This window comes from Canis lupus, chromosome 18, assembly GCF_011100685.1.
Source record: "Canis lupus familiaris isolate Mischka breed German Shepherd chromosome 18, alternate assembly UU_Cfam_GSD_1.0, whole genome shotgun sequence".
NCBI classification, from domain to species: domain Eukaryota; kingdom Metazoa; phylum Chordata; class Mammalia; order Carnivora; family Canidae; genus Canis; species Canis lupus.
Window position 1 is genome coordinate 22,301,218 of NC_049239.1, and position 14,211 is coordinate 22,315,428.

At 44.6% G+C, this 14,211-nt stretch overlaps 1 protein-coding gene across 8 annotated transcripts in view; it reads right to left on the bottom strand.

Moving 5' to 3' along the window:
- Nucleotides 1-10,712, bottom strand: part of CACNA2D1 (calcium voltage-gated channel auxiliary subunit alpha2delta 1) — a 475,745-nt gene extending 465,033 nt beyond the window's left edge. For all 8 annotated transcript variants that reach the window (XM_038562843.1, XM_038562841.1, XM_038562842.1 and 5 more), the window contains exon 1: nucleotides 10,589-10,712. In XM_038562843.1, the coding sequence (XP_038418771.1) occupies nucleotides 10,589-10,689 (101 nt within the window). In that variant the 5' untranslated portion in view covers nucleotides 10,690-10,712. The remainder of the gene's footprint in view (nucleotides 1-10,588) is intronic.
- Nucleotides 10,713-14,211: the final 3,499 nt, after the last annotated feature.

A 14,211-nucleotide genomic window follows, 5' to 3' on the forward strand; every position in this document is an offset into this window, starting at 1 on the left:
CTCTTTATGATTAAAGTCTACACAAGTTTTAGGAAGGGATGTTTCTCGGGCCTGCTAAGCATTCCTTTTCCCATTCATTTCAGGCTTTTCTAATGGCCCGAGTGATATATTAGCACAATAATCTAGCTCACTAAACCTTCGTCATCAATTCATGATCTCTTGAAGGCAGAAAAATCACAAGTGGTACAAATAATAAAGCCTGCCCATTAAACAGTCCTTCAAAGTTCCCCGCGCATCCTCTCCTTTGATCCTCACCATATAACACTGTGATTCAGGATTAAGTTAATATTATCCTTGTTCCGCAGATGGAGAAATTGAAAGTGAGAGTTGGCTTTGCTCTGCTTTACAGTGACTCCTCTTTCCAGTGGACATCCCAGCTGGACTATGCAGCCACCCACAACTGGACCAGAGGAGTCCGTGGATGCTAACCCACTGAACCCCCGCCACCACAGGGCAGCAGTTATGGCAGGGAAGGGTAGGATTCTGAATCAAGCAGCTTGGGATCAAATTCCAGCTCCTGAGATAATTCAGGAAAGTTCTTCACACTCTAAAGTTAACTTTCCTCATTGATAAAACAGGGAAGATACTAATACTTCTCTCAGGGGAAGGGCTTGAAGATTGATGGCTTAAAACCACGCAGAGATAACTCACAAGGACCACAAAATGATCAGAAAGCAGGGTCATAATCACTGGAAGAGAGTTGTTAGTAATTATTAGTGTCCAAACATCCTGCAGGAAGAGACATCAGAATAAACTCAAGTACACTGTGAACACCTACGGGGGAGAAAAAAACAGCAAAGTCACGAAAGGGAAATAAATAGCCCACTCTTCCCATCTGATTCTTCTCATCTCTTGTTACAAACCACAAGGGTGGTTTCTCCACACTGAGCTGGGATCAATGAGATCAAGATTGATTCTTAGATCCTAAGGCATGTGAGATCCAAACCATTCATTCAGTCATCTCGGAAGCACAGGGAACCGCTGTGATGGTAGCTGCCAGTAATTTCCAGACCTTCAGGAGACCTGAGATGCCTTTGTAAGGGGCGACTAGGGATGGGCTTTGCAGGAATATTCCATATGTCTATATTCTATATGTCTATATGTCTATATTCTACATATGGTAATCTTATCAAAGTCATTATTTTGTTTTCTTCACAAGGATCTGTTGCAATTCAAATTTCTGCCCTGTGCTCAGGATTGCCTATGGGGTAGAGTGGGAGCACCTACAGGGTGGGACAGCAAACTACCCCAAACTGCCAAATAACAAAAAAATTTATGCTAAATTGGCAAAAGAAAGAACTATTTGCTTTTTTTCCCTCTTCATTGATATGGCTACAACATCTTCCTGCCATAAACGTATGCACATATTAAAATCTACAAAACTAGGGGACGCCTGGGTGGCTCAGTGGTTGAGCGTCTGCCTTCTGCTCAGGGTGTGATCCTGGGTCCCGGGATAGAGTCCCACATCGGGCTCCCTGCGGGGAACCTGCTTCTCCCTCTGCCTCTGTCTCTGCCTCTCTCTGTGTGTCTCTCATGAATAAATTAAAAATATTTTTAAAAACCTACAAAACTACACAGACCTTCAAGGTAATCTTCCCCCCCACCCCCCGCCAAAAAAAAAAAAAAAAAAAGGCAAAAGAAAAAGACAAAAGGGAACCAAATACTGCTGTGACCAAAGGGTGAACTGGAGTTTTGTTATTAGCAAATAAAGAAAAACCCTAGTTGGTGCATCTCAAAATTTGAACATTGCTAATGTATTACTTTTCTGAATCATGTCATTCTTTCTTGAAAATGGAATCTGTAATTTGGAGCTTTCCTCCAAAAACATCTCCAACAAATTAAAAGTGTGTCTCTCCTATATTCCAACCATCTGCTTTAATTCTCAAGGCTGTTTCATATTTCAGAAGTTACCTTGTAAGACATTGTTCTTCCTCTTGATTCCTTCCTCACCTGCCTCTGTCAGAACATTCACCCATCAATCACGGCCTCTCTCATCTCTTTCATCTCTGCCATTTGGCCTCCTCCCTCTGAGAAGCCCAAATCTTCCGTCTGATAACACTCCCTTAGTTGTCCCAAAACCTTCCCCACACTCTAGGGGCCTTTTTCTAAGAACTGCCGCTTGCTCTATTCATAGTAATAACAACTGGCCTATTGCAATGTAGTACCTCCCAGTGAGAGTGTACCAATGTGTGCAGAAGTGACCCACGCGGAGGCAACCAGTCCTCTTTCCAAATCCCATCGCCCGGTCACAACTGAATGGGCTATAGGTGGCCAATCTGGCCCATTTTCAGAATGCCAATATACCTTGTTTAGGAGTAGGATTCATGTCTCAAGTTGGTTCAAAGCAACAGTGGAGAAAACATAAGCCCTCACATCCATTCAATACCATGAACACTGGGAAGCAGAGAAAGCCAATCTGCAGGGACAAAGAATGAAGACTTAGACAAAGAAAACCAGAGACTGGAATGAGAGATGGTCCTGATGACAGGCCCACCCCTTTCTGCAGTCATTGGCACGTCCTTGACCTTAACTCCCACGACTGAACATCCAGCCACCACTGAAAAATATTTCTACTATGTGCAATTCCAAATAGCCTAATATTACTCTTAATTCTGTAAACAAAAGCTGGCCAAATCCCTTAAACTTTCTTTCCGGAACTAATTCTCTATATCTCTGTTTCCTCTCGCTGCCAAGTTCCTTGAAAGGAAAATCTGCACTTGCTGTTACATTCTCACCTGCTACCAACTCCTCAAGGCACTGAAACCATGCTTCTGTCTCTAACACTCTACTGAAACTGTTCTCTTTTATTATCCAAATCCCCTTCTCATACCTCCTCCTAATGGCCTAAAAGTCCTCTAGAGAGACCCTGAAAACTCAAGATGTCCAACAGTGAAACTACTACTTTCACCCCCAGCGCTCCTCCTGTGTACTCTAGTCTACAAAGTTCAATGTAGCGTGGCTTACCTGATAGAGCTCTCAGAATCCTGACTCTGATCTCTTCCTGATTCCCCAAATCCCATAACCAACAGCACCTGAAATCTTACTTCCGCCTTATATCTCACATCAGTGCTGCTCTCCCCTTGCCACCATTCTGTTTTGGACCTTGGCCATCTCTCATTCTGGAGATTCTGCAGTGTTTCACTAACTGCTCTCACTGTCTTCGCTTCAATTATTGGCCCTCTTGAATCTATCATCTACATCCTATGATTCAAAACGTATTACTTTTACTTTTCAATTTAAAAAACCCTAGGATGAAGGCCAACATTGTCTGAAAATGCAGACCTAGGCCACCACAAACGTCCACATTGTTGTGAACACTGCACATCGCCACTTAGGTCATACAGAAACACAGCTCTGGTGCAAACACTTTATGACCTAGACTCAAACCAATGGCCCAGTCCCACCAACATCTCTTCCCACACCCAGAAACCCTATGCTTAACATAAAACAGACAGTGTTTCTTCAACATGTTCTGTACTCTTCCTCAGATCCTGCTGCTTTATAGAGGCCTTGGAGATGTGAATGTCTTCCTCGGGGACTCTCTTCCTCACTTTGGATGCTCTGCAGTAGTTCAGTGCACTGCATAATTCACACTGAATAACAATACCTGCATTAATCATTAAATTACATTTGATGTTAAAAATATTTGAAGCAGGAGACATTAAAAAAAAAAGACGGTGTAAATTAAAACATAACATGTACCACGTACTCAGAAGTCCAAAGTCTTAAATGTACTACCTAGAAGCCAACCTACCTGTGAGTTATTTCATTCCTTATAATCTAATTGAAGAAATTTACTTATTTTTTGATGATCGCCACTTAAGCCTCTAATAAAGTGTCATGCTAATATTTATCTAATTATCCATTATCCTAAGGTTTCCCTAAAAAATACCGCTTAATTGCTTCTGTTTTTTGAGACCTAGACAACTATATTGTCTTCTTTGGTTTCTAAGGTGAATGTCCATAATATATTTAGTTCTCTATACATAAATCTGATGTTCAGTAAACATAATTTCCAGAATAGCCATGCTCACTTGGGAAGTGGGAGAAAAAAGAAAATTTAAAAAATGACCAGCTGCCCTTTTAGCATCCTTAATGTAAATCTACACCACGTTAATCAGAAGGCTCCTTTGTTTGCCCCACGTGCATTTGCATCACGTCTCATGGCATTTTCACCACAACACCTCTTGATCGCATTCCTAAAACAGATTTTCTCAGTGTGCCCGAGTCCATTTATTTTACTAAGCCATTCTTCTTTTAACCCTCAAAATAAGACATCATTAATGCCTAACCATCCCTTTCTAAAGCCTGACAGTAGGCACCTTAGACAGAGAACAATTTTATTAGCTCTTCCTCCTTTCCCCTAATTATCCCCCACAGTAGGTGGGGAAATGTCAAAAGAAACAATTGTCTAGACTGTTTGACAATTTTGGTAGAACTGTTGATCATGTATTACAGATTTCTCTCCACATCAAAATTCCTCAACAATTTCCCTATAGACAGAAATGTCCGAGGGTAAGAGAAAGGCCCCTGAAACAAAGAAGATGCAAAGGAGAAAGTCCTGAGGTCTGGTCACAGGTCACTGGGAGAAAGCAAATCAAAAACTCCCCATTTGATTTGATGATATATGCAAATAATAAATCATGATTAACAGTAACTGTGTATGTAGGTGTATGAAAGAGAGACAGAGAAGGAGCAATTAATTATCTGAATAAAAGAATACAGGAGTTATTTTTTCAGTTTGCCCAGAGACAACTGTAATACATTTTTAATGACTCAGGAAAAGTAACTTCAAATTAACAATAAGATTATCTGAAGCCTTTAAAATGGGCAACACCATTATTATCCATTGCCATCATTTCTACTTTAAGTTGTTCTTCCATTTGTGACACAATTTAAAATGTATCCTAATTTTTTTAATCCAGCAGAAGCATATGGTTAAAAAAAAAATCAGCAGAAGCAAATGTTAAAATAACATTTAGCCAGAAATATCCTGCATTCATATTCAAAGAGAACTTTAAATATTGCTTCATATGTAACAACCTGATCCTGCATTATTGAAATTAACTGTAAAAGTGTGCCAGTTCGTTGAGGCCACAATGTCAATCTTTTCCTTGTTTATTATCTTGTTAATATTTGTATAAACGGCAATTTTAAAGGAGCAATAATGCTGAATTACTACAAGTTATATAAACCTATAAGAGAAACCTAACAGTTTATATTGCACAAATATATTTTTTAAAACTGTTCATGTTTATCCTTTATTCTTAAAGCATGTCACACCAAATATGTTTAATTCTTACAAATATCTAAGTATCCCATATCTAAATGGCCAAAATAAAAACTGCTTAGTATGCAAAGGCCTTTTAGCAGGTGCCCAGCATTTCAAATGCAGTAGTTTCTTTCGCATACTTATTTTGCTAAAAAGATGGCAAAATCATACTTCATTTGCTACTCATCGATTATGTTAATGACTCGTCTCTACAGGACCTGAGCATTTCAAGCTGCTTTTGTATACAATAACTCATTTGATTCTCTTGACAAATTATTCTGAAATGCTAGTGTTATGAAAATATTTTGAAAGAGATTCAGCCACTAAAAACAGTTGTAGATTTGCAGGAATCTTCAAGCATATATATCTGTTAATAAATTTACCTTACTGAGGTTTTTCTACCACAGCAAACCACTTGAAGAAGGTTAAAAGAAATACGTGCACAAGCACCTGTGTGTGTCTGTGTATATGTCCATATGTAATAAAATATTACCTAATGAATAAAATACTGTGATGGAAAGTAAACAAATTATCTAACTCTGCAGTGTTAATATTTTAGACCCTGAAGGAAAAGGTAAGTACAATATTTTTCACAAAGTACTACCATTTTTATTTCAATTGACACTAAAGTCAATTGCCTTTTTCTTTCAAATGTGGAAAGAATATGATACAACCAGTTCCATGATTTTGGACACAGGCACACACAAAATAAATCACTTGTAAGCCGCACGGTTGACCATCTTGACGCAGTTCAGAGTTTACTGGAAAGCAAGCCTATGAAAGGCTTGGGGACATTCGCTGTACTAGACATAAACAGTCCATGAAAAGAAAAAGTGGCTGACACGGTGTCTGATGCACACTACAAGTCTTAAGTAAATGAGGACTGGATGCGATGGAACCGAGTTCCTTCCGCAGGATAAGCAGCTTATACGCTTTTCTGAAATACTACTACAAATGATGGAAAAGTTGACACTTTAGTTATAACAAAATGTTACTTTTTAGTAACACTGCAAAAAAATCTGATTTTTTTTTCAAACTTCTAAGTACATTAATGATAGAACTGATTGTGTGTATACATGTAAGATACCAAAGGAAATCAGCAAAAAAGATGATTTCCCTAAAATATACTTTAACCATTTAAGTGTCCAGTTTAAGGTTATAAATGGTCCAAAGACATGTATTAGAAAACAAGATGTGAATTGAGAAGAATAGATTACTTTCCTGGAAATCTATATCCACATTACAAAACAGGGAAAAGAAGAGAAATTTCTGTGTATGTGTTTAAATGATACTCCAGAAAACATACCAATTAAGTAGTAGTTTGTTACGGATTCAATTTTAAAGTCATGTAAAAAAGTCCCAAATGCACTGTTATTTCTTATGTACACTCAAAAACCTAAACAGTAAATGTGAATACAGAATTTACAGGTGTTATTTATATTTTTGCAAATCCTTACTATGTATAAACCTGAAAATGGAAAGTATTTTATTATTTCTTTTAATCAGTGTTGGAGAAATAACAGAAAAGTGTCTACACAGCCAGGTTTCTTTGAATAAAAAGAGTGGTCAAGTTTCTGTTTTCAAAATGAACAATTTGCTATAGATTTTATTTTTATATGCACTAAGTTAAAATTAAACTAGTGAAAGCCATACACGATAATAAAGGTACATTTTATTTCCTTTAGTCATAATAGATTGCTTTAGATTGCTTAGATTCTTGTACCTTCCCAAAATGTTTTTTAGATTATATCCTTTATGGTCTGCCTAATGCTCACTCAAATGCCAATCCAAATAGCTACACTTATACCCACCTGTAAATATTAAGAAATTTAACACCATGATACTACTTTTCTGAAAAATAGACCTACTGTTGCATATTTTAAACATACACCTGTAGAATAATAAATGTTGTCTCACAGTTAATCTCCTGAGAACAAATTAAAGATCTGAGAACGGGATTTATTAACGTTCATTGTTTTTAGGTTTTAATTTACACAATATTTTACCTCATATTGTATCTTAAGGTACATTTCCTTGCACATGTAGTATGTGAAAAGAAATTGTTAGAACCAAATGAAAATAATTATGTCATTTCTAACACATGAAAAAGATATCCATTCCAATGTCATAAACTTATTTTCTACAGCCTTTAAATATAAATTTGTTCAGTAACAGAAAAAATATTCATATCTTAAGTATTTAAACTCCAAAGCACTATTCTTTCATGAGATTTATCTATTTCCCAAAGATATCTATAATTCTTATTAATATATGTATCCAATTACACACTTTATATTAAAATCCCCCACATACCAATGGGCTCTCAGCCAATTATTCTTGACTGATTGGTATTCTGATATGACTAAGAGTTTAACATTAACAGTAGTTATAACTACAGTTGTTTTTTTTAAATCGGGATTTGTAAATAGATCCTAAAATAAAGAGCAACAGATTCAAATTAACATTACAATACTGGCTAACATACATATTATTCTGAGTTTTAAAATAGAAGTGTTTTCATTTATGTGCCAAGAAATTATTTCTAGAACAAGCAAGAACTCCCTCTTTGAAAAGTATATCTTAAACTACCAGTATAAGCTGTGCATACTATAACATGAAAATGATGGGATTTCCATTTATATATAAACCAACATGCATTAGGTGGTGGCTACCATATGGCATATTTATGATTCACACTTTATTGAGACAATCATTTTCAAAAGAAAAGCCTAGCCTAGCAAAAAAATTGTATCAAAATTGCTCTCTTGGTGGGGGGAGGGGAACCTTGTTATTTTAGTGTTAAGTCTTAGAACAGTTTAACTATACCTAAATCCAGAAGAAAATGCTATTTGAGAATATATACTAAGACAGAAAAAAATTTTAAAAGAAATGTAAAATGATACATTATTTGTTTTATTATACTAAAACTTAAGCCTTTAATATCACTATAAACACTACTTAAAAGAAAAATAAAGCTCCGTGTTAGTAATTTTAATTCTAGTGGAGAGGTCCCACTCCAATGAGTGCACAATTAATCTTATACTCTGTTGATGGCATGTTCTCCCTCTAAAAACTACTGATACCACTTTTTCTGGGAAAAATAAAATTGTCAAAAAAAAAGAAAAAAAAAGAACTTATCAATGATTTCCAGAGAAATTTATACGTAGGACTGCAATAATTTGCCTTTATTGATACCATAATCTTTGTACTGAATGTTTATAAACTTGAATCTTTTTTCCAAAGATTCGAGATTTAGCATGATAAACACCCCGTATGAATTCTTTTCTTGCAAGAAAGGCAAATGGCATATCTCGACAAAATTAACACTGCACTTTTTAAAATTTCATAAAGTTTATTCAGAAACCTAGCAAGAAGTACAAATGTCAACTATCATCTCTCCTCTCCTCAGAAGATGGTATTTTAACTTTTGAAATAAATTACTGAAGACGCACAAGCCTTATCCAAATAGCGTTAATGTTACCTACAGGAGACTGACCTAGCTCTCTACAAGGTCTTTTATTAAGCTTTTACCTTACCAAATAATTAATATTTCCTATTATTTGAGAATGTCTTAAATCTCTATTGCTAAAAAATAAATTTCAAATCGTTTCAAAGGAAGGAAATTGTGGTTTCCTAATTCCTATTTTTCTTCACTTCTTTATCTTCTTTCTTGTCTCCAGTGAATTTCTGACCATAAACATTAAGTCACTTGAATTTGAGGACAGCATTTTTTGCAGACGTCCTTCTCACAATAAGGACTTGTACATTAGTATTTTATCATGGCATGTTCAGGAATAAAAGACTATTATTTTGTTGTAGCTTTAGAAAGTCACAGTTTCCTCCACTGGGGTGATGATGCATTCCCTCCAAATGAAAGAAATATTGATAAATTGTCCGTTAAAAATAACACACTGAAAATATGTAAGCTGCACACACGGGCTCCTTTTTAAAGAGCCACTTCTTTATCTGACAAAAATGCAAGGCGAGTCACTGGAGTTCTCGTTTTATAGGCCAAGCGGCCAAACGAATAAAGAATTCCATCCATAAAAGTGTAATTCCCTAATAGGAGTGGATGATTCTGAAGCATCTTCAGAGAAATCCTTACTCTATATATTTCAAAATCTCCGCTTGGAACATCCTGCCAATTAAACGACGATCTACAGATGGCATTTACCCTTTCGCTTCGTAAGGAAAAGGATCTGCAATCATTCCTACGGGAGATTATCTGAAAAAGGGCCAGGACTGCACATCAAGGACAAAAACTATTCGCCGCTCCCCTTCTCCGGGGCAGACGGCGCATCCCTGGGCTTGCGCCCCGGCCGGGCGGGCGGCAGGGAGGCCTCCGGGCGCATCCTGAACCCGCGGCGGCGCCGCGACCCGCGGAGCCCGGGGAGCATCGCCCAGGCCGCCGCGCGGAGCCAACAAAGGGCAGCCGGGCCGGCCCCGCGGCAGGAGTCCCGGGAGGCCACCTCGGCTTTGTTTTCGGGATGTAAAACGCATTCAAGGGACTCCTCCGTTTAAGATCACCTGCTCCTGGGAGCCTTAAAGTAGCTCCAAGAACCGGAATAAAGGCTCTGCCCGGACGCCCGAGGGGCCGCCCGGCGCCGTTCCGAGGTGCGTGCGTATCTCAGGAGCTACTGACTTTGCCTCTTTTTTTTCCAGCCTAAGAGAAAAGAGAACTATTATTTTCCCTTCCCTTCCTGCCGCGTGACTACAGTTACCTTTAAATATTCTATTTCCAGAGCAGCAGCGGATTTTTTTTAAGTCATTTTAGCAATGTTAAAAATAAGAGGAAATTGCAGGGGACTCTGGAGACGTTGCTCCCTCCCTCCAGGAACGGGCCGTGTTCGCCCCAAGGGCAGGAGCGGCGGGGCCGCGGGGGGGCCGGGGGGCGCGGGGCCCCGGGACCCGGACCCCGACCAGGACCAGGACCAGGACCCGGACCCCGAGCGGGCCGAGCGGCCGCCGAGCATCCGGGCCGGCGGGCCCCGGGGCGCCCAGCGTGGGACGGCGGGCGGCGCACAACTTTTCCCGGACGGGCCTGGAGGGCCGCGCGTGCGGCTGGACACCGCCCCCCCCACCCCCCCCACCGCCCCGGCCGGGCGGCCCAGCTCGCGGGGGCGGAGGCGGGGGCGGGGGCGGGGGCGCCGGCCGCGCAGGGCTGGGGCGCGGCGGGCCGGCGGCGGGCGTGTCGGGACCGCGGGGCCCCCCGCCCGGCTCGGCCGCCGCCCCCGCGCCCCCCCCCCGCGCCCCTGCCCGGCCCGGCTGCCCGCTGCCCGCCCCCCGCGCCCCTGCCCGGCCCCGCCGGCGACTTACGTGACGGCCGAAGGGAAGGGCTCCGCGGCGGCGGGCCGGACCAGCGCCGCCTGCACGAGCGCCAGCGCCAGCGCCAGGGCCAGCAGGCGGCCCGCAGCCATGCTCGCGGTCGAGGGGCCGGCGGGGCGCGGGGCGCGGGCAGCCTCGGGCGGGTCGGCGGGCAGGGGCGGGGCGCGGGGGGCGGGGGGCGGGCGGACCCTCTAGCGCGCGGCTCCGGCTCCGGCTCCGGCTCCGGCTCCGGCTGCTGCTCCGCGCCGCGGCCGCCGCGCCTCCGCCGCCATCAGCGGCGACTCGGGAACAGAGGCGGCGAGTCGGCCGGCGCCCGCGCTCGCCGTCGCCCTGCCTCCCGGTCTCCTCCCCGATTTATGCCCCCGACCGCGGGGGGGCGGGGGGAGGGGCCGGGGGCGCGGGGCGGCGGCGGAGACGCGGCTGGCGGCGGGAGGCTCGCTCCGGCTCCTCCGGGGGCGGGCGGGGCGGGCGGGGCGGGGCGGGGGCGGCCCGGGCGGGCGGGGAGGGGAGCCGGGCGCGAGGGAGGGGAGCGGGGAGGGGAGCAGGGAGGGGAGCGGGCGGGGAGGGGAGCGCGGCGGCGGCTCCTCGGGCTGCACCGCCCGGCGCGGCTCTGCCCGCGCCCGGGCCCCCCGCCTCCCCCGGGGCGCGGAGCGGTCCTCGGGCCGCCGAGGCCGCAGGGGTTCGGTTCGCCTCCTGGAGCACCGCTGTGCCCGCTGTCGGGCGGCGCCGCCGAGCGCGGGGCCGGGGGGCCGGGGGCCGGGGCGCAGCTGCCTCGACGGAGCCGCGGGGCCCGGGCCGAGGACGGTGCGGCCCGACCCGCCGGCCCGAGGGGCGCAGCGGCGACTCCCGCCCGAGCCCCGGGCCCCGGCCCCCTGCGGGGCTGCCGACCCGGGTCAGGGCGCAGGCCCGCGAAGGGGAAGCAGCGGGAACAGGTGGCGACGGGCGCTCGAGGTGTGCGGCGGGGGCGGGGGCGGGGGCTTGGGGGCTGGAGGTGTGCGGGGGGGCGGGGGCTGGGGTGTGCAGGGGCGCGGGGGTCGGGGGCTCGGGGCGTGCAGGGGCGCGGGGGGGCGGGGGCTCGGGGCGTGCCGGGGCGCGGGGGTCGGGGGCTGGAGGTGTGGAGGGGCGCGGGGGGTCGGAAACTGGAGGTGTGCAGGGGCGCGGGGGGTCGGGGGCTGGAGGTGTGCAGGGGCGCGGGGGGTCGGGGGCTGGAGGTGTGCAGGGGCGCGAGGGATCGGGGCGCTGGGGCTGGAGGTGCGCAGGGGGGCGGTGGGGCGCGGGGCTCAGGCCTCCCAGAAAGAGCGGGGGGCTCGGCTCAGGCCTCCCCCGGGGCTCGGCCTCGGCCCGGGTGGAAGCGGGGCGCCCCGTGGGCAGGGCCCCCCGTGATGCGCCGGGGCTGCCTTCCGCAGCAAGTGAAGAGAATACCATTCCTGATGGGAAAGAACGACCAACCTGCGTATGGGTAAAAGCGGCGATTGGCGATGGCTATAAGATTTTTCATGAGCTTTTTTTTTTTTTTTTTTTTTTTCTTAGTTTCCCGAGGGGTCTGTGGAGGGGCCGCGACTCTTCCCACTCCGGAGTCGAGGTCCAGCCCCCGAGGGCAGCCCCCCGGGAGGAGCCGGAGCGCCCAGCGGCGGAGCGAACTGTCACAGTGTAGGCCGCTCTCTGCCTCTTGACCCCGAGATGTTCCCTTCCCCCTGACTCGCACCCTTCCTTGTGCCTTATTTGTTTTCTTTATGTTCTCCTCCTCTCTGGCTTGCTCTTTGTTTCCCTCCTCCGCTTCGGAGGGACCTCACAAAAGGCGCCCCGCCGTGACTTAACTTAGTTTGTTTTTTGCCCGTTAGAAAGAGGGAGGCCGCGGGAGCCAGCAAATGGGAAAAGAAGTGGGATGTAATGGCCTGAGAACGGGAGCCCTGGAAGGGTATTTTGCATAACTGAGGATGGCCTTGCCGTCCAGATTTAGGTAACCAGTCAAGCCCATCGTTTTTGTTTCAATCTTTAATGATTCAAAAGCAGATTTTCTTTCTCGGCCTGAGGATTCCGAGTAGCAGGACGAGATGCCCATCACTGTCTATGTGATAGGTCGCTACCACAACAGCCTCCCTCCGTAAGAATTCTGTACTCTGTCAATTATTTCAGTAATGCCTTCAGACTTCCTACGAAGGAAGTACACCATTTCCAATTTATATCTTTAAGACAAAGAGCTTAAAGACCAAAACGGATGTAATAAACTTCTAGAGAAGGTAAGTCAGCCTTCATTATTTGTTGGCCTTTGAGCCAAATCTCAATTTCTTTGGATCCCTCGGATGAAGCCCTGTGTTCTCTAATATCTGAAGTTGTTGAAGAAAGATACTACTTCCACAGTTCTTCCTGCAAGTGCTGGTTATCAGCCGTAGCCTAAATCATTGCTTCATCCTCTGTTGTGGAGCTTGCGATTAAATGCTTCATTGACCTAAACCTTTCTAACGAGGATACTCAAAATGTGGCTTTTATTTCTTACCTGTGATAACTAGAGCAAGGGCATTTTCACAACATAGCATTCTGTGTCTGTTGGATTATCCATAGGCCCCTACAATGCATCGTTTAAACTCAGTTCAGTTATTTTGAAAAATTCCGTAAAAACCAGATCATAGGGCAGCCCGGGCGGCTCAGCGGTTTAGCGCCGCCTTCAGCCCAGGGCGTGATCCTGGAGACCTGGGATCGAGTCTGCCTCAGGCTCCCTACGTGGAGCCTGCGTCTCCCTCTGCCTCTGTCTCTCTCTCTCTCTCTCTCTCATGAATAAATAAATAAAATCTAAAAAAAAAAAAAAAAAAAAAAAACAGATCATACACCATTAGTAGTAATAAAATTTTGCTTATTCACCAAATCTTGCCATTCCAGATAAAATGTTTATAAATCATAGGGACTGATGACATAACTTGTGTTATGGGCCATCATAAATAAGAAGTCACAAATCAATAGCTACTATTCATTTAAGAGAAAATAATCTAATAAGAAAGATTAATGAAGATCTGATGCCTGTATTAATCATTTCCAGATGAAAGTTTAATCCAAAATATTTAGTTCACACGAAGCACTGACTTTTTACTCATGACCAATTTGTGTCTAACTTTTGGCTCTCAGTTGTTACTATATGTAAATGTTTAATGTGCTCATAAACATTTTATTTTTATTAAAAATGCAGAAAGAACAAATGAGCCTAATAGCCACGAAATGACTCCTCTTACTCCTACCTGATTTTAGGTAATATTATACGTATCAGTAGCATAAAATTCAATTTTGGTTGCATTTTACTGTGAGCGTATTTCTGTGTGTAGAAGCATATTTGTAATGATCTTTTTCAGTAAATCAAATCTAATTTCTTCAACATTTTTGCTTTAAGAATAAGACAATGTAATTAAGATGTTTTGTTCTGTTTTTCTCTTATGTACAAACACACAGCACTAGAAAGAAAAATGGTTTGTGGCAAAAAAAAATTGAACAGGCAATCACTCATTTTCTAGGTTTTTGGTATCTGTTAAGAAACTAAGAGCACAGTGACCACAGGCCTTATTTATTTACATGCAAATGGGAGGCTAGGACCTGTCTCTGAGCGAGATACAGCGTTAAGAGCCAGA